The sequence below is a fragment of the Lytechinus variegatus genome, chromosome 2, assembly GCF_018143015.1.
Source record: "Lytechinus variegatus isolate NC3 chromosome 2, Lvar_3.0, whole genome shotgun sequence".
NCBI lineage: Eukaryota > Metazoa > Echinodermata > Echinoidea > Temnopleuroida > Toxopneustidae > Lytechinus > Lytechinus variegatus.
In genome coordinates, this window is record NC_054741.1 from 77,201,915 (window position 1) to 77,219,704 (window position 17,790).

Here is a 17,790-nt window from a genome sequence, read left to right on the forward strand (position 1 = left end):
TTCAGTTTATTCCTGCATACATTATTTCAATCGAGAACAAAACAATGGTAGTAGGACAATTCCCTAAGAGGACAAGAGTCCTAGCCCTCATTTAGAAGGGCTCTACACCAATCCTCGCTGCTAAGAAAAAGAGCCCAAGACCTGTTTCAAGACGATTCTACGACATTCTTAGCAACTTAATGAATAAGTCCAGGACATCCTTCATTCAAAAGACGTCCACATCAGTCTTACCAGCACCAATAAAAGACGATTACCTTCTTCAAGATGGCTCCACATCTGTCTTTGCAGCTTCAAGGAGGAGATTGGTCACATGATGATCAGATTCAGAAGTCTCTTTCACCAGACCCATAGCAGAGGCAAGCAGTATAGCGAGCATGTGCTTACACTGCAAGTAACAAAACACAGATTTCAATATACATGTATTGATATCTATTAATTATTACCATACACCAGTAAAGAAATTTGACCTGTGCAGAGTTCATGTACATTTTCTACTCCATGAGGAGTGCTTGACCCAAGGGAGATAAGAGACTTTAAGACATACATATACAATGCTTTAACTAGACAATAAATTAGACCAAATTATTAAAATTGAAGAACCATCCCTCTTAAAAAAACTCCTGATTATTTAGTTCATTTCTCAGTTTTCCATCTGTCTGGGTGACCATTAGCATTTAACCCAATTATAGCTCAAACATTTTTGACAATTTTTAAACAAATTTACAACTTAATTGACTTGGGATGAGTGTATTATTGAACAATACAAAGAACACCAATTATGAACCCATAGAACAGTTTCCCTGTGAAAAACAGGATAATACGATAATGAACACATTATGTTATTGATCATAAACAAACAGCTTGCTTACCATGGGAACCTCTTTCCTTTTGATTACTGTAAAATGGTGAATAAACACATTACGGATTGAATCAAATAAATTTATACATATGACAAATTCAGTATTACCTACTTCTTTACTGAAGGCCTGGTCCCACTGACCGATGGACACGAACAGCGTCCAAAACATATTAATGGATACGGAGGACAACAAAATTTTGGGGTAGCTCCACCCGCTCCAGACAAATAACAAAATGGGCCAACAATGAAATCACAGTGGACGGATGCTCGATTGATATAGAACGTATGAAACACATATGCAAAGAGTACACAACAGAAACATAATGTTTTCCAACGGATAGCAAGATTCTTCTCCGTTTTACAACCTCTCTGCATCCAAAAGTGCAGTGGGACCAAGCATTTACATGTATTCACATGTAATTATTCAAACTGTATTTTTTAAATTTACATTATACAATTTTTATGTTTTAAAGCCAAATAAATAATTGTAATATATCTCATGCTCATTATATTAAGCAAACGTATATTAAAATCCTAAAAACTTTACTGAACGTTACTGAGCATTACATAAGGAATTTCCCTGAGTGGATTTACAAATATAGTTTAATTCTACATTTACACAAAAGCTTTCAAAAACAAGATCAGGTATCTAGAATTCATAATTAGAAGATTGAGGTACTCCTTCAAATAGATTCAAAACTCTCCATATTATCCATAATACATTAAATTTCATACATGGATGGAGAGTGGTATATGTACATTTGAGTCTTCAAATATTTTTGTATCATATATGATGTGCATTCATGATCAGATAGTACTTACCTGCAAATGAGAAGAAGAGGCAAGGGCAATATCCAGCACTCGGTAGGCAAAGGTATGGACTTCCAGAGCTACCTACAACCTGCAAAATGAAATCATTGTAAGAGATTCACTTGTACATAAACAATAATGATGGAATATGAGTCAGACAAATAAAAGAAATACAAGAAATCAAATGAAGAAATATCATCGGATTTATGTTCATATGTAGCGATTTCATCGAGTTTTGGTCTATATGGAGGCTTAAGTAGACAAGTACAACATTTGAAAAATTGAGATGAGAGGAACCCCCCCTTGCGGAAAAGAATGAAAATGAATATTAGCAAGGGATCTCTCTGGTCTCTTTAGGGTAAGGCCACTTTTCGATAAGGCACATGATATAGCCTATAACAACACACAAGGCAAAAGAGATTTGTGTCTCGCCCACTTATGAAAATAACCAGAAATATCGTGATTTACGAGGGCACACAACTGAATTGTATCTAAACTTCATTGTGAAATGACTAGGATGAAATAACACTTGTCATAAGAGCCTTGCACTTAAACTTTAGTGTTGACCTGAAAATGACCTTTGACCTTACCATGTGACCTCCGACTGCAGCATAACATGCAGGTCACCTAAGTACATCTACTATCCAAGTTTTGTTGAAAAAAGTGACTTATGGTTGCGGAGTTATGTGTCATAAGAGAAAATGAAAAAAATAAAAGAGCAGCAAATCTCTGAGGCCAATAAGAAGAGCACTGAGGTCAATCATAAGGACATCCACATTCATGACCTTTGAAATCATTGGGTTAATTCAAGCCCTGGCAAACAAAATTATGTCATTCAAACTTACACAATGTAATGTTTGTTTTTTTGCAACTGGCCCCATATTTGTTGCTTTGATTTGGTCACTCATTAATATGTACAAAACTGACAGTATGAAGCTGTTAGCTAGGGCAAGAATGATGGGAGGGGGAGGTTCTTGACAGAGGACATGGGAATGTGTTTGTCAAAGTAAACAAATATCTATGGTAAAAAGTGAGACTGTCTAATATCCCAAATCAAGGGGCTGTGAAGCTCTATCTGATGCCTGTTATTACCTGATATACTATTCTGCCTGCAGGTTCACTTTTAATCAGTGTCACACTCTGATGGTCAACTAAATCCAGGGCTTGTAGAAGAGGAGGTCCAAACATAAAATGAAGTCTATTATCAAGGAAAAAAATAAAGAAAGACAAATGAGTCCAACACACTAATTCATATCCCATCACTAAAACAAGTGAGTACAGCATTTTTTTTATTTGAGGTTTTTATGGTAAACACCATGTATGAAGTCCTGAAAAGGACTGTTTGTTATTCTTTCTTTATTTTCAGAGCTAACATACAATCATGAAAGAATAACAAACAGTCCTTTTCAGGACTACATACAGGTGTACATGGTGTTTACCGTAAAAACCTCCAATATTCTCTCCACCATGGAAACCTTCAAAGATCTTCTTAGCATTTTTTTATGAAATGAATTAAAGTTAATCAAGATTTTATTAAATTTGTAAGTAAATTTGTTCAGGTCAAATGTAAGTTTAATAAAAAAAAATGTTAAACTGATTTATTCTTTGCCATGTATTACATGGTTTCATGAACTATTTAGCTTATTTACATTGGTTAGAATGAGATTTAAAAAGAGCTATTTACATGATAGCCCTCAAAATATCACAACTGATGTGATGATGAAGGGCTTCAAATTTGCAATAAGAAATCATCAGGAAAAATAGCCTTGTACACAATATTGAACATTTTAAACAAAAAGTATGAATGGCAAAACTTGCAGCAAAAAGATGTTAATTACTTACGCAGAGAGTATGTCATCCGTCACTGAAAATTTAATCAAAAACGAAAAAAAAATGTCACAATCTACAATCTTCAAATGGCAACTGTTCAAATTTCTAAAACACGATGAAACAGCTATGTGAAAATTCTAGGGCTGTTATCGATAACGTCTTTATTACTAGTCTGTCGATAATCACTTGTTTTTTGCCACTTAGCGATAGTGATAACCTTTCTCTCGTCAATAATACACGCTGTTATGTAAGGACACAGTGATTTTTCGTGAATTCCACAAAATCCTTATATCCATATAGACTTACATCATTACCAAGTAGAACAACTGATTATATCAATCTTTTATGTTCCATGGACGATGGGCCCAGAGGCCAGAGCTATGTTTTGCAAGTAGAATTTATTACTATTCATATTTTTTATTTCATTTTCAAATGGATTCCCATAATGAACTGTAATATAAAATTGATATTTCTGTATTTTTTTAATAAGCACTTGGTACATCATTTGTAGCACAACTTTTTTAACAAGATGTGAAAGCATGGATGAATCATCTCATTCATGAGTAAATTTATCTGGAAAACCCATCATACTCACATGATCCTTGCTCCTCATATATTGATTTTGCATGTTGCAGTAGTTCCTGGTTAACCAGTTCACTTAAATTAGATGCTTCCATTGGTCCTTCAATATAGTCCTTGTTCTAATTATCTGGAGTTAGTGGGAAGACATGAAATAGAAACCGGTATAATTAACTAAGTTATAATCAACAAAGTTTCATGCTAAAAATATTTTTAATAGAATAGAGTGAACCCATGCGAAAAAAAGAAAGTATTCCATCAAAATATTAGAAAAATAATGAAGCAATAGAATTTCAATGTTTTCATTACATTTTGTATGACTATGATGATTGCCCTCACTTTCCTTTTTATTAAAACTATGACAATTCTTTGGCATTATTGTTTTGTACTAATTGTAGAAAGCAACTATCAAGCAACAAGTATATCCTTTTCATTAAAAAAAATTTAATTGTCACTAGTCGCTACATGTATAAAAAATAAATTACATTCAACAAGTGGAATACTTCCATTCGTATACATACGTACCTAAAAAGCCCGGGGGGCCACTTACATTGGCGAGTGGATACCATGCGCGACCAAAAAAACACGTAAAAAGGATGTCTTTTTCACGATAGGGCACGTTACGTACGTAACGTGATAAGGGTGTCAAAAACACAAAAATAATGAAAAAAGGGTATCTATTTCGCTAGGAAAATTACGTGTTTAGGGTCGAATTTGCGGGGATAAAACAAAATTAAAATGTTTTATAAAGGATGTCCTTTTTGCCCCAAAACTTCGTGTTTAGAGTCCGATTTGCGCGAGGTGTAGAAGGTGGGGTCGCCACTAAACCAAATAAGGTAAAGCCGACGACCGAAGGAAAACATTCCTGTACTTGTTTAGGGGTTCATTTCAGGGAATATTTGCCAAGAGTATCGTTTTGTTTCCAATACTTGTTAAGGGTAGGGTTTCACACGCCAATACTTGTTAAGGGGTGCATTTTCAGAATATGGAAATTACGTGTTTAGGGTGCTTTTCGAGACCCCGTGGTCGCGCATGGTATCCACTCGTGAATGGAAGTGGCCCCCCCCCCCCCCCGGGCTAAAAAGTAATTGACTTGTAGGTCTAAAAACATTAACAGTAACATACAGTGATGATTACGGTATATTTAAGTGACAATCTGACATAGGTCCGTGATAGTAGGAGTATTGACTATTGTCGCATATGCACACAAGGCCTTAAATTCTTAATCTTAAGTTGTTGGCTGATCTGTAATTGTATAAAGTGTTAAGGGTTATTCTACTCAACTTTAGTTAATAGTAATACTGAGCCCGAAATATTTTACAAGCATGTTTGTCTCGTAAAAATAGTAAAGTTACTGACTGTAAAATAGAAACCTGGCTAAACTTTACTACACTTTGAGCCTGAGGCCAGGGGTGGTATTCTGAGATCCATTTTATCTCAGATAAAATAAAATATTTTATCTCCGTTAAAATCAGTGAGATAAAATACCCTTAAAATCTCTCCAAATTGGTATTCTGAGAACAATTTTATCTTCATTTTATCTCTGTAAGACACACCTATTTTTAATCAATATCCAATTAGAAACGCGCTTTTATAGCTCTCTGATATCACTCAACCAATGGAAATCCATTCCGCTAGGTGTGGCAAAGAAGTGAGATTGCGTCAATTTATTGACTTCACATAATCGGACATACGCTTGCACAATACGCTTACGCGTCTTTCAGAGATTTGTTTTCAACAAAAATGACAAAACTCTCATCTTTTTTTCGAAGTCTATTTCACACCTTTTCAAGCATCGTTTCAAAGACAATTTTAGTCAAGAAAAGTCTTATGAAATACTTAATTGTACAGGAATAACTTTAAGGCGTTGTTCTCAATGAATATATCATTTTTCTTCATTTTCATGTCAATATTTGGAGTTAATTCATGTAGAAATATTGACGAAATCAACGTCACGGAGATAAAATAGCCCCTACCCTCTTTTAAGTTTATTTTATTTTTTCTTCGAAGTAAATTGGGCGCAAGCACATCATCCGCGTTGCAATGTCCAGATACGCGATGGGTATGTCTATGCTGCCACCACTCTGTTGCGTATCATCATAGATACGCAAGATAAAATTTGTACGCAAGATAAAATTTTAGATTTTATCTGAGAGATAAAATGTCATCTCAGAATACCAATTTCATTTTAAGAGATAAGATAAAATATTTTAAAGATAAAATGACCTCAGAATACCGTCCCTGGGCTGGCCCACGTTGAAAAAAAAACAAAAAAAAAACCCCAAAACAACTAACTCAACACCCCAACAGCAACACTCACAAAGTCAAAGACTAACTCAGGTGAACTGAAAGCAAGCAACACCCTGCCTGGAATGAAAGCAAAATGAAAGAAAGGGAGATTGATTTTTTGGTGTTCAAACTCAACAGAACTTCAGTGAAACTCTAACTCAATAGGCCTTACCTGTACTGTAATTAAGGCCTTCCTGATATTTTTTTGGCTTGAAGTTCCTTTGATCATCAAACGGATATTACGGCGCACCGATTTAACGTACACACATAGCTAGAAAAGTATTAAGGTTATTTTCGGTCAAAATGCACTCGTAACGCACCATTACACCGAAACCTGACCGGAAAAACAAACATCTGTTCGTACGATCTTGCCGTAACAATGTCGGTGACAAAGTCAACGGTCTTCCCAGGCCCAGAGAGATTTTTCGTTTGTGGCTGCTTCTTCACCCACAATATATTTCTCAAGAAATTCAAACAACATGTCACGTATTTTGAGGATGACAAGCTTTTCAAGAGTTCATGGAAAGAGGTAAAATTTAAGGCTCAGCTCAACTCGGCTTCGTGGAGTTCGATAGCGTTGCAAGAATGGCAAGATTCGCATGCGTTGCTAACTTGCTAGTGCCTAGTGGGCCAGAGCAGGCGCGGGCTAGCTGATCAGCTCGGCCTAGGACTGCGAGATGGGCGTGTCTACGTGGATTACGTGGAGATAAGTGTCTGTTTGAACGAGTCTTTTTTTTCCTTCTTCTTCTTTTACTCTTTAATTTGTGGGTTGGGTGTAAAATATATAAATCATTAAGCAAGACAGCAGAAAACCAACCAACAACATACCTATACCATACACTACAGAGACCATGGAGACTGAGATGAGATATCATGGATATGAACATGTAAGCTTGACCGAGCCCAGTATCGACTGTGCATGCACTTCAGCTCCTGATCGAACAATATCTTTCCTAATTTTTGTAGTCAGTTGAGAATTAATGCTTTAATATTTTCAGTTGCATCCATTTATGTTAGTCTCATTTCAACAGGATAAATGCTATATGCTGTCCATTTATATTTAAATAATCATTATCAATTAGGTTTTGAACCTGTGTGCCATTAAGGCGATGCACCAGAGTAGATATTTAACCTGCACCATAGATCACTTTACTATGAGCAATTGATGGCAGATCTAAGGCGTTCTCAAGACTTATACCTCTGCTCTTGATCTTAAAAATTCTATTCTCTCGAATTGCTCTTTATGTTGTCGTTTTCTTAGGATTCTTGCAGATTTTAGGATCGGTAGCCATAGGTGTATTTGCTAATACATTGTGTAAAGCCAAAAGTTGGAGTCAAATTTACACTGCAAAACAAATTAGTTTTTTAATGCGGATATATTTGTAAAACATTTTTCTGAGTTAAGTAGTAGCTAAAATAGTTCTTGCATAAAAAATGCCTATATGTCCTAGGATTATATACCTCTATTAAAGGAAAATCATTCTCAAGTCTTAGCTTTGTCAATTCAATTTCATTTTATTGTCCAAATGGAAATTCGTTTGCTCACATTATGAACATTTGTAATAAAACATTACATAAACATGCATAGATACAGTTATACAAAATTGCATTAGAAAGGGACATGTACAAGGGGAATCCTTCCGGAAGTAAAGATGATAAGTGAAGATGATCATCTTGTAGGAAAGATCAGAAAAGAAGAATCAGGTGGTGAGATCATTGTATATGTGTGGATGGAGAGGGTATCAAAGGGATTAAGGAAACGTTGAGTGTGACAGCTCAGTAACTGAATTCATTTTACTTGAACGCTTGAAGACATAAATGGAGAAGAGTGGGTGATTTTTGTTTTTCAGTATTTATTGTGTTTCTACTGAAAAAGTGAAAATCACCCGATTTAGGGCAATTTCACGATAAGGTCAGTTACCTTTGAAAATGCCCTTTAGTGTTTTCATGCGTTCAGGTAAATGACGTGAAAGATTCTTTATCAAAGATTTTCCTGAATAAAACGTAACTTAATTGCTCAGTTACCATTTTTGCAAGCTTTTTTTTATATATAGTTTTGACAGGTTTACATAATAATGTAAGTCATAAGGGCACAAAGCAATACTGTACCAACTAAGAATTTATTCAACATTCTCTAATTTGCATTACTCATGTTAATGGCTAGACATTCTTTTGAATTACAATGTTGAAAATTTCAATCAATTTTACACATGACCCTCTATAATGTTATTCTTTTAAGTTTAACAATCTCATTCCTTTTTGCCTCCCCATATACGCAGATTCTAATGAAGAAGGGTTGTCAGAATGAAGAGGAATTAGACGCAGCATTGGTTCAGGTAGGTACATCAAATTTATTTTGGAAGTGTATATAAAAGAGTAAATCGCTTCACTGACTCCTTTACATTATAATTCCTGATATGAAATAGAACTGATGTACCGGTAATTCACCCAAACCAATCAAAAACATGATCATGCTGATATATGATGCTTTTCAAAGACATTCAAATTACCTGTCTATTTAGTTGTACTACTCCACATATATTACACAATGGATTTCTTAAATTTCCTCTGTATCAGGTCAAAGCAGAAGTAGAGAGAAGAAAGCTTCGTGGTTCCCAGCTTTTGGAAAGAAAAGAGAAAATTTCAGCTGGTTACAAGCCTCTCTATCCCCATCTATACACATTACAGGTATTTCACCTTTCCACTTAATTGTTAGCGTAATAATTTGATTATATTTGTTTTGTATTGAAGCTGGAATGAAGACCATTTAGGTTTAAGTCATTAAGTTTGCCCACTAGGCAGTCATCCCAGGAGTTGTGATATGTTTCACATATATTCTTTTATACTTTTTACTAATTTCCATTGTTTTATTTTGTATTTCTTTTTTCATAATGAATAACAATCATATTAATGAATGAATTATAGGTTGATAAATTAATCATACACACATGTGTAAGATAAAGGAATTTGTAGAACAACCTGAGGTGAATATTTCTAAGCTATTTTCTGAGTAAAACAACACCACTGTCTTTACAAGACTCATAGTTGTCTCTCTCATCAGCTAAATTATGAAATTTGTCAACAAGTGCTTTTTGAAAAAGGAAATTATTGGTAGGAAATTGGGGGTGTCAACACTAGCACACCTACATATTTATAGAGTTGAAATTCCAAGAAAATGTGTTATAGCCCGTTCTTTAAGATAAGGATGTGAAAAGCCTGAAAATTAATTAATCATTTGATTTGGAACTATTTCTTCTATAATAAAAACAATGGTTCTTTCTCATTCTGCTCTTCATTTCTCTTCTCTTTTGCTCCTGCTTTTCTTATGATACTAGTATTATTTATTTATTTATTATTTATTTATAAGTCTTTTTTTAGTAGGGTAGCTCCATCAGTAATTGATATACTGTTGTCCTTGGAGGCCCTACATATCATAACCTATATATGTATGTATCGCTCTCTCTTTTCCTCTCTCTCTCTTTACTACCCACATATCCTGCTTTGAAATATGAATTTACCATTATTTGATAAGTTTCATAGACATTCAGATGATAGAACTGTATTAAAGCAAGCTATACTGCCTGTTTTTTTATTTCATTGTTTTTTTTATAGGAGTCTTATTTTGCACCAGAGTTTTTAAAAATTGTTGAATACTGCCAAAGCATGAGTGCCAGTTCAGAGGGATTAGTTGAAAAATTAACAAAAGAAAAGGGTAAATATGTAATCTTATCAGTAACATATATTTCCATTAACAGTAGAATTTGTAATGGTTCCATCTAGCATGCAAGGTCTTGATAGCGGCCACTTTGAATTTGTTTTGTACTTGCAGAAAATCACAATATTTTTATCACCTCTTCTTATAATTCTGGAGAAATCGGGAGGAATTTCCCATGGATCATAATATTGACTAGCTTTAAAGCAAAACATATGCATTTGTTAGGAAGGATTGTCATCATAAAATAGAATTCAAATTTTACTCAAAATAAGGGGGCCTTTGGTTCTCTCATGGTTACTGAAGTCCAACTGAACCCCAAAGAAGGCAGGGGTCGTTTCTCCTGTGTGATTCTTCAAGTAGTGAAAAAAGGGGGAAAGAAGTGTATCAGTATTAGAGGTATTAATTTCCCAATCGAAATTCCCCTCACTGCCCCTACCTATCAATATCACTTAGATTTAATTTAGTTTGATATTATATTGGATCAAGGGAGTAAACATATATACTTTTTTGTTATTCTATTTCAGCAAATCGGGTGTTTTCTTTTCCTGTCTTCACTGCTGAGTTTTGTGATCAGTTTGTTGAGGAGATAGCACATTTTGAGAATTCTCCTCTCCCTAAAGGAAGACCAAATACTATGAACAACTATGGGGTAAGTTAATGACATATTTCTAGTTTTTATATTGTCCTCTGGAAATCAGTTGTATACTAAGCCAACAGTATAGAGTGAATGTAGTAAACTGGTAGTTTATATTCATGCAAAGATGTCAGTCATTTATATTTAATCAGAATGTTTGATTTGAAAACACTTTCATTCTTATTGGCATTGAATTAATTAAAAAAAAATATTTTTACCATGAAGCTTCTTATATAGTGATTTTAAAATGATTTTAACCTTGAGTATTGTAGAATAAAATTTTCAATGATCATTTTCTTGCTCCCAAAACTGCTATTTGATCAATTTGATACTAATTGCAACCATTGCCGTTATCTACATTAGGTCCTCCTTATGGAGCTAGGCTTTGACATTAATTTCCTGAATCCTCTTCGAATTGACTACCTTGCACCCATCACCTCACTCCTATATCCAGATGTTGGAGGGAATAGCTTAGACTCTCACAGGGCATTCGTTGTGAAATACAAGCTAGGCGAGGATGTGGATCTGAACTATCACTATGACAATGCTGAGGTGACCATCAATGTGAGCCTGGGCAAGGAGTTTAGTGATGGAGAGCTCTTTTTTGGAGACATGAGACAGGTAATCAGATTACCAGTGAAAGAATATATGGGCTAAATAGGGCTATTTAGCTCTATTGAAAGGGGGGTTGACTTGGTCACAGTGTTAACAAAAGCAGAAAAATTTGAGAAATATATAGGTGAAGGTTTGATTGAAATCCATCAAAGAATAAGAGATATATGAATAGGTAAAATTTTGATCATCTGACATCTTAAGCAAGAACTCCTCAATTTTTCTGTGTGTAATATAAATTACCCAAATACAATTACCTGCAAAAATAAATTAAAATAATTTTATTTTTCCTGGGGATGTGTCATACCACATAACCCCCTTTTTTGCATTCATTATATTCCATTAATGGAATTTATTCATACTACATGATATATGGGAAAGCTGCTCACATATGATGTCACACATTAAAAACTTTTAAAAATCATTCTGTCTTATTCTTTTATGGATTTTCATCCAATTTTTACCAATATTTTTTCTAGAATTTTTCTGCTTTTATTAAGACCAACCAACTTCCCTAAGTTACATGTAAAAAAATAGCCCACACATATTTTGGCTCATTACAAAATGTAATTTAGAAATGAAGGAGATGAACAGAAGCAGATAAATATCCCCTTTAATAGAAATTTTCCTTCCAGACAAAAAGGATTAACTTATCAGTGCAAGTTAAATAAGCCAGTATTCATAATGTGATCATTAATAAGAAAATGTAAATGAATGAACATTCAACAGGTTTACAAATGCATTACACATTGGAAAACAATCAGTGCATAAGAAAGAACAGGTATTTTCAATTAATGCTCTATATCAGTAAGCTGTTGTTGTCTCTTGATCTTTGGTACTTGATTGATTGTAGAATTTTAGACTGAAATCAGACTCTATTATGTTCCAAAGCAATATATCTCATTACAAGTGGGGTTTTCTCTTTAAAAAAATCAAATAGGTACTTTTAACTCAACTTCTCAGCTTTGTAGTACCATATATCGTTCGATGGTGGTAGCCGGGGTGGGGGATTTGAAAAATTCAGATGTAGCACTGTTACTTGCTGTCTAGATGAGTTGTCTTAATTACCCATTGTATCTATTTTTACAGGTGCCTTGTAATGAGACAAGATACACCAGATTCCAGCATCAGAAGAGCATTGGTCTACTCCACAGAGGACAACACATGCATGGTGCCATGCCCATTAGTGATGGGGAACGCTATAACCTTATCATCTGGATGCGGTCATCACAGCAACGGAACCAACTCTGCCCAATGTGCGATGAGAAACCAAATTTGGTAGAGAGCATGGGTTATGGGGATGGTTTTACAGATAAACAAAGAACAGAGGAGAATAACTCTTCTCAAGAGACTGTTGAAATGTGTGCCACCCTCTGAAGCTTTGCATCACTTATCTTCTTTTATTTTTATGTTGGCTGCTGCATATGAGTCATAAACAAAGCAGAATAAACAGTAATTGTTCAAGGACAAGTCCACCCCAACCAAAAGTTGATTTTAATAAAACAAGAAAAATCCAACCAGCATAACACTGAAAATGTCATCCAAATCAGATGTAAAATAAGAAAGTTATGACATTTTAAAGTTTTGCTTAATTTCACAAAACAGTTATATGCATATCCTGGTCCGTGTGCAAATGAGGAGACTGATGACATCATCCACTCACTATTTCTTTTGTATTTTATTATATGAAATATTCTAATTTTCTCCTCATTGTCAAGTGAAACAATGATTAATTCCTCTCTGAACATGTGCAATTAGCATTGTTTAATGCTATATGGTTCAGTCAAGTTGGTTATTGTCAAATCTGTAAAAATGAAATATTTCATAATTCAAATAATAAAAAAACAAGAGAAATAGCGAGTGATGGGCATCATCGTCTGACTCATTTGCATGTCACTGAGTTATGCATATCACTGTTTTGTGAAAAATAAGCAAAACTTTAAAATGCCATCATTTTCTTAATTTAATCAGATTTTGATGAAATTTTCAGCAAAATGCTAGTTTGATTTTTCTCTATTTATTCAGATTCACATTTTCTGGAGTGGACTTGACTTTTAAAGATGTACTCCAAGTTGAAAATGATATGATTTGAAGAGATACAATAAAATCAGGCAAACAACTTACTAAAAATTTCACCAAAATCTGTTAAGGAAAACATTATGACATTAAAAAAAAGTTTTTTTCATTATTTTGGTGTTCTATGCACATCTTTATGAATGATATGCAATGAGCAAGCTGGTGATTTCATATCCCCACATAGTATTTTATGTATTATCATATGAAATTATATTTATTCAAATTTTGTCAATAAAATACTTCAAAAGATTGGATTGACTAGTGATTTAATGTGTGAGATAATTATTGCTGCAATCTATTTTGTTACAAGCAAGAAATATACACATGTATATTAAAATATGAAAATAGTTATCATTTCATGTAATAAAAATAAGAAAAAAGAAATTTGGGACATGACATCATTGGCCCACTTATTGTATTCATGACCATGGCAGCTTTCAAACTGTTTTCATAAAACTTTCAAATAACATTCTCAATGTTTTCAGATTTGGATGAAATTTTCAGCATTTTTGCTTGGTCACAGTGAATTTTACTCTGTTTATTTAAATATTATCATTTTCATCCTAGAGTACCATGTTTTCATGTTTATTGTGTCACTGTTACACAAGAAAGATCAAGTGATAGAGAAAGAAATGATAGTTCATTGCAGCTTTTAAAAATTTTGTGCAATTCAAACATTCTAGAGATAATTTGCTTGAAGTAGAAATAATTTACCAGTAGCCAATCAGAATTTTGTATTGAATTGCCATTGATTACAAACCTGTATGTTACAGGAAACCCGGAGTTTAGTGTTAACTGAATATGTGACATATAATTTATTTTCTTATACTCTGTTCAGATCATATGATTCGGTATGTTTGAGAAGATCCACACTGTACGTCTCAACCATAAGAAAAGCCAATCAGTAATATCATTTGTTGATTTTTTGTAATCTTGTTTTTGTATAGCTCAGTAACATTTTTTAGTGTTCAGACTCATGTTAATACATGCTTCAAGTTAAGAAAAGAATCGTCCAAAGATGTGCAACAACCTTATGACAATATCACCACTAGCGTACCTACAGGGGAGGGGAGGCAGACTGCCCCCCCCCCCCCCCGACGAGTCACCACCCATGCAAAGGACCTATCCCTGCCCCCCCCCCTGACGAGTCACAACTGATTCCTGAAGAGCCAGTGACCCCTCCTTTTAAGTTGAATACCTTTTATATTTTTTATTTTTGCTTGTCAACATTTTTGGCAGACGATTTTGCCCCCCCCCCCCTGATGTCATAATTATTGCATCGGAACACTGGGTCAAACAGGTTTTTTAGTCATCTATTAAATAATTTGGTAGGTTCATTTTGTAGCGAGGATATCAAAAACTTTCTCCAGCTTTCTAAAGCATATTGGTTGCATAACTTTGCATCTCATCTTTGAGCTTTGCGGTCTGAACAAGCCTTAAGATATCCATATCTGTGTTCAAGTCAAGCAAGGCACTGGTGTAATATTGGATGAAAAAAAATCAACTCTAGTAGGTGGTCCTATTGAAGTCTTTACTATTTTTACCCATCCTTTTTTCCCATCTTTATTTTTATGTCATTCCATCATTTTTCACATTTCTTGAATTTCTAAGGAGGGGGGGGGGGTGGAATCCCTGAATTCAAAAGACCATAATGTCCAAGCCCTAAAGTGAACTATTTATTGTCTTATGTCTATGGAAATACTTATATGCTAACTCAAAAAGTGAATAAATGTTTCTGGTCGATGCTTGTTTGTAAAGTAAATACAATATTAAAATTTTTACATTCAAAGGTGTACACGATTGAAGATATAGTCATGTTATGTATGAATTTGAACTTGATAATTTTGTACTCTGTATTTTGTAAACATTTGAACCATGCTTGTTGTCCTTGCCTTCACCATCTGCCATCCCAGAACAAATTTCCAATTGAACATGGATCATGTAGCAGGGGTGGATCCAGAATTTTCCAAGGGGGGGGGGGGTTGTACCCCAAAGAAAATGAGAAATGGGAGGAAAGAGATACTTTTCCCATATATAAGTGATTATGGGGACCCAATTTCAGTCACTTGTCCTATCCAATTGTATACAGAACTAGTTCTGATTAATCTGTTGTCATTATTATGGTAATAAAACATTCTGACAATAAAAAGAACTGTAATTATAGAATACCACTGTACTCAGATGATATTTTTTCTTAATGAGGCTGAATTCATGTCTCAATAATTGTAAATTTGATAGTAGGTTAAAATAGAATTTGATCAATATTTTGTTACTGTTCAGAGAAATTTCAGGCAGAGTATTTTTGTCTTGATGCTATTGAAATGTTTTAAGTCAAAACACATTAATAGTTATAATAAATATATCAGAAAAATAGCTTACATGTTTGCATTTCATGATTTAGTCATTTGTAAGGTCATGTGTAACTATATTAACATCAACTTTATTGATTACTGTAATAAATGCAGTCTCAATGAAAGTTGTCTCATTATTGTATGGAATGGATATGAAAAAATAGAAGTACAAATGAAAGGAAATATGAAAACAAAATGATTTAGTTTTCTTGCAGTCTAATTTATTTGAAATAAAAAAGACACTTAGTTGATGCATTATTAACATTTATCATTATTTATTGTTTATACGAATCAATTACATGTATAATTGTATTAATTTGTAATGATTTATATATTTTTATATAATAAAATTATATCTGTAAAATATGAAATAGTATTTATGTGTATTCCATGTTTATATATATATATAATATATACTGGTACTAAAATAGATTGATGATAGACACTCGAGTTACATCTCTTACCAGCTATGATCAGTGAGATATAATTTAAAGAAGAACCCAAACTAAATAAGAAGTATTTCGAGGAAAAAGAAAAATCAGACAAGTAGGTCAGTGTAGTGATATAAGGAGGTCTATACCATTTACTCCAAGATGCATAAAATGGCTAAAAATAATGTTTGACTTCAAATTATTGTTGTTTATGAGGATATAAAACAATATGCTACCTCTATAATACTGCCCTAGCAGAATAAAGAAAACCAAAGTTCCTGATAATAAACTACATGGCCTATGGAAAAGTTGTCCCTCCCTGGCTTACCGCATGGTAAATTCACTTCCCTGTTGTCAATTTGAAGTTTACATAGTCTATGGGGATTGAAAGTTTAAAACGGTCATAAAAATATAGTGCTTGTCGAATTTCTTTCAAATTTTCACCATTATAAAGTTTCATCTGATTGGTAGAACTCAATTAAATAAACCAATTTTTCATCTTTTACACATTGCAATAAATTTAGAAAGATGAAAATTTGTTTTATTTCACCTTTCTGTTTCTTTTTCTCCTCTCTCACACAACATTTTATGGCCAACTTTGGATGCTAATTTAAGGCAAAGTAGTATGAAAAAACAATAGCACTTAATATGCTGAAGCTAGTTTTTACTTGTCTTTTTTGCAACCATCTAAAATTGATATAAGAATGTAAATTAAAAAGCATTAGCATGTCTCAAAACAGTGCTTGTAATACCGGAATTTTGATTTTGTTATGTTGAAAAAAATAACAATAATTGATCAGAAATTTTCAAGATTCTTTATAAAGAAGCAAGTGAGTAAAGTTACTTTTCACTATGGGAGACAAATTAGAGCTGGACAGAGAGAGAATGGCGGGAGATATAGACATATTGATGGTAGTGGAGTGCTGAATTGTTTCTTTTGCTTAATTTATAGAGTTTTTGCCCAATTAAAAACTACTCTACATGTAGATACTCGAAAGACAGACTGATCATGCTTATCTATATATATAGTTGATTTAGCTTTTCAAAAATTAGCGTCTTCCGGCACTCAAGTAGTCCTAATTTGACTTTTAATTTGTAACCATATTGATAATATAGACAAATGTGAGAAAATATTATTTCTTTTTAAATAAAGTAATTTACCATCTTTCTGACTTGCTTCAATCTCTTACGAAATATTAAGTTTTGAATATTAACTCAATTTAAAAAAATACTACGCCTCAAGTCATATACCGTGTAGCCTGATAGCATGGACCTACTCCATACTTACAGGTCACACAGTCTTCAACAAGTATTGTCTCGAGAAGGTTCTGCTGATGAAGCCTAAATGAAACATAAAAGCAATTGCATCATGATGATGTCATCTGAAAGTAAGAGAATATTCTAGGATCTGGATAGTGCGCTGGGTAACCAAATAATTGGGGTGGGGTTGACGGTGAAAGCTGCAAGCCTGGGGAAATTAGTCTATAGATACAGACCCTAGATGACATCATAAACTTGTGCAATGCCCAATACTACGTCATTTCAAAATTCAAGGAAGGAATTGTCGTATTTTTCACCCATAGAAATGCAAAAAGTGCCCCTAT

The 17,790-nt window shown here is 33.7% G+C and overlaps 2 protein-coding genes across 2 annotated transcripts; one reads left to right on the forward strand and one right to left on the reverse strand.

Annotated features, from left to right (window-relative positions):
• Positions 1-6,624, reverse strand: LOC121409115 (zinc finger SWIM domain-containing protein 7-like). Its single transcript, XM_041600940.1, has 7 exons — positions 6,540-6,624; positions 4,095-4,208; positions 3,512-3,533; positions 2,762-2,867; positions 1,682-1,760; positions 870-895; positions 1-385 (listed from the first exon to the last, which is right to left on the reverse strand). The coding sequence occupies exons 2-7, from the start codon at positions 4,174-4,176 to the stop codon at positions 260-262; spliced, it is 441 nt and encodes a 146-aa protein (XP_041456874.1). The 5' UTR covers positions 4,177-4,208; positions 6,540-6,624; the 3' UTR covers positions 1-259.
• Positions 6,625-6,736: 112 nt separating this feature from the next.
• On the forward strand, positions 6,737-12,860 carry LOC121409114 (2-oxoglutarate and iron-dependent oxygenase domain-containing protein 2-like). The gene is made up of 7 exons (XM_041600939.1): positions 6,737-6,896; positions 8,647-8,703; positions 8,945-9,055; positions 9,980-10,079; positions 10,607-10,731; positions 11,080-11,337; positions 12,418-12,860. Exons 1-7 carry the CDS (start codon positions 6,747-6,749, stop codon positions 12,703-12,705), a joined length of 1,089 nt encoding a protein of 362 aa, XP_041456873.1. The 5' UTR covers positions 6,737-6,746; the 3' UTR covers positions 12,706-12,860.
• The last annotated feature ends 4,930 nt before the right edge of the window (positions 12,861-17,790 follow it).

Excerpts from the sequence above, each read along its gene's own strand:
- LOC121409115 (XM_041600940.1), bottom strand. The coding sequence starts at position 4,176 with ATGGAAGCATCTAATTTAAGTGAACTGGTTAACCAGGAACTACTGCAA. Across the intron at positions 3,534-4,094 it reads ATATGAGGAGCAAGGATCAT|TGACGGATGACATACTCTCT; the intron begins GTGAGTATGATG and ends TTAAATTTTCAG. Across the intron at positions 386-869 it reads AAAGGAAAGAGGTTCCCATG|TGTAAGCACATGCTCGCTAT; the intron begins GTAAGCAAGCTG and ends TGTTACTTGCAG.
- LOC121409114 (XM_041600939.1), top strand. The coding sequence starts at position 6,747 with ATGTCGGTGACAAAGTCAACGGTCTTCCCAGGCCCAGAGAGATTTTTC. Across the intron at positions 8,704-8,944 it reads TAGACGCAGCATTGGTTCAG|GTCAAAGCAGAAGTAGAGAG; the intron begins GTAGGTACATCA and ends CCTCTGTATCAG. Across the intron at positions 10,080-10,606 it reads AAAATTAACAAAAGAAAAGG|CAAATCGGGTGTTTTCTTTT; the intron begins GTAAATATGTAA and ends ATTCTATTTCAG.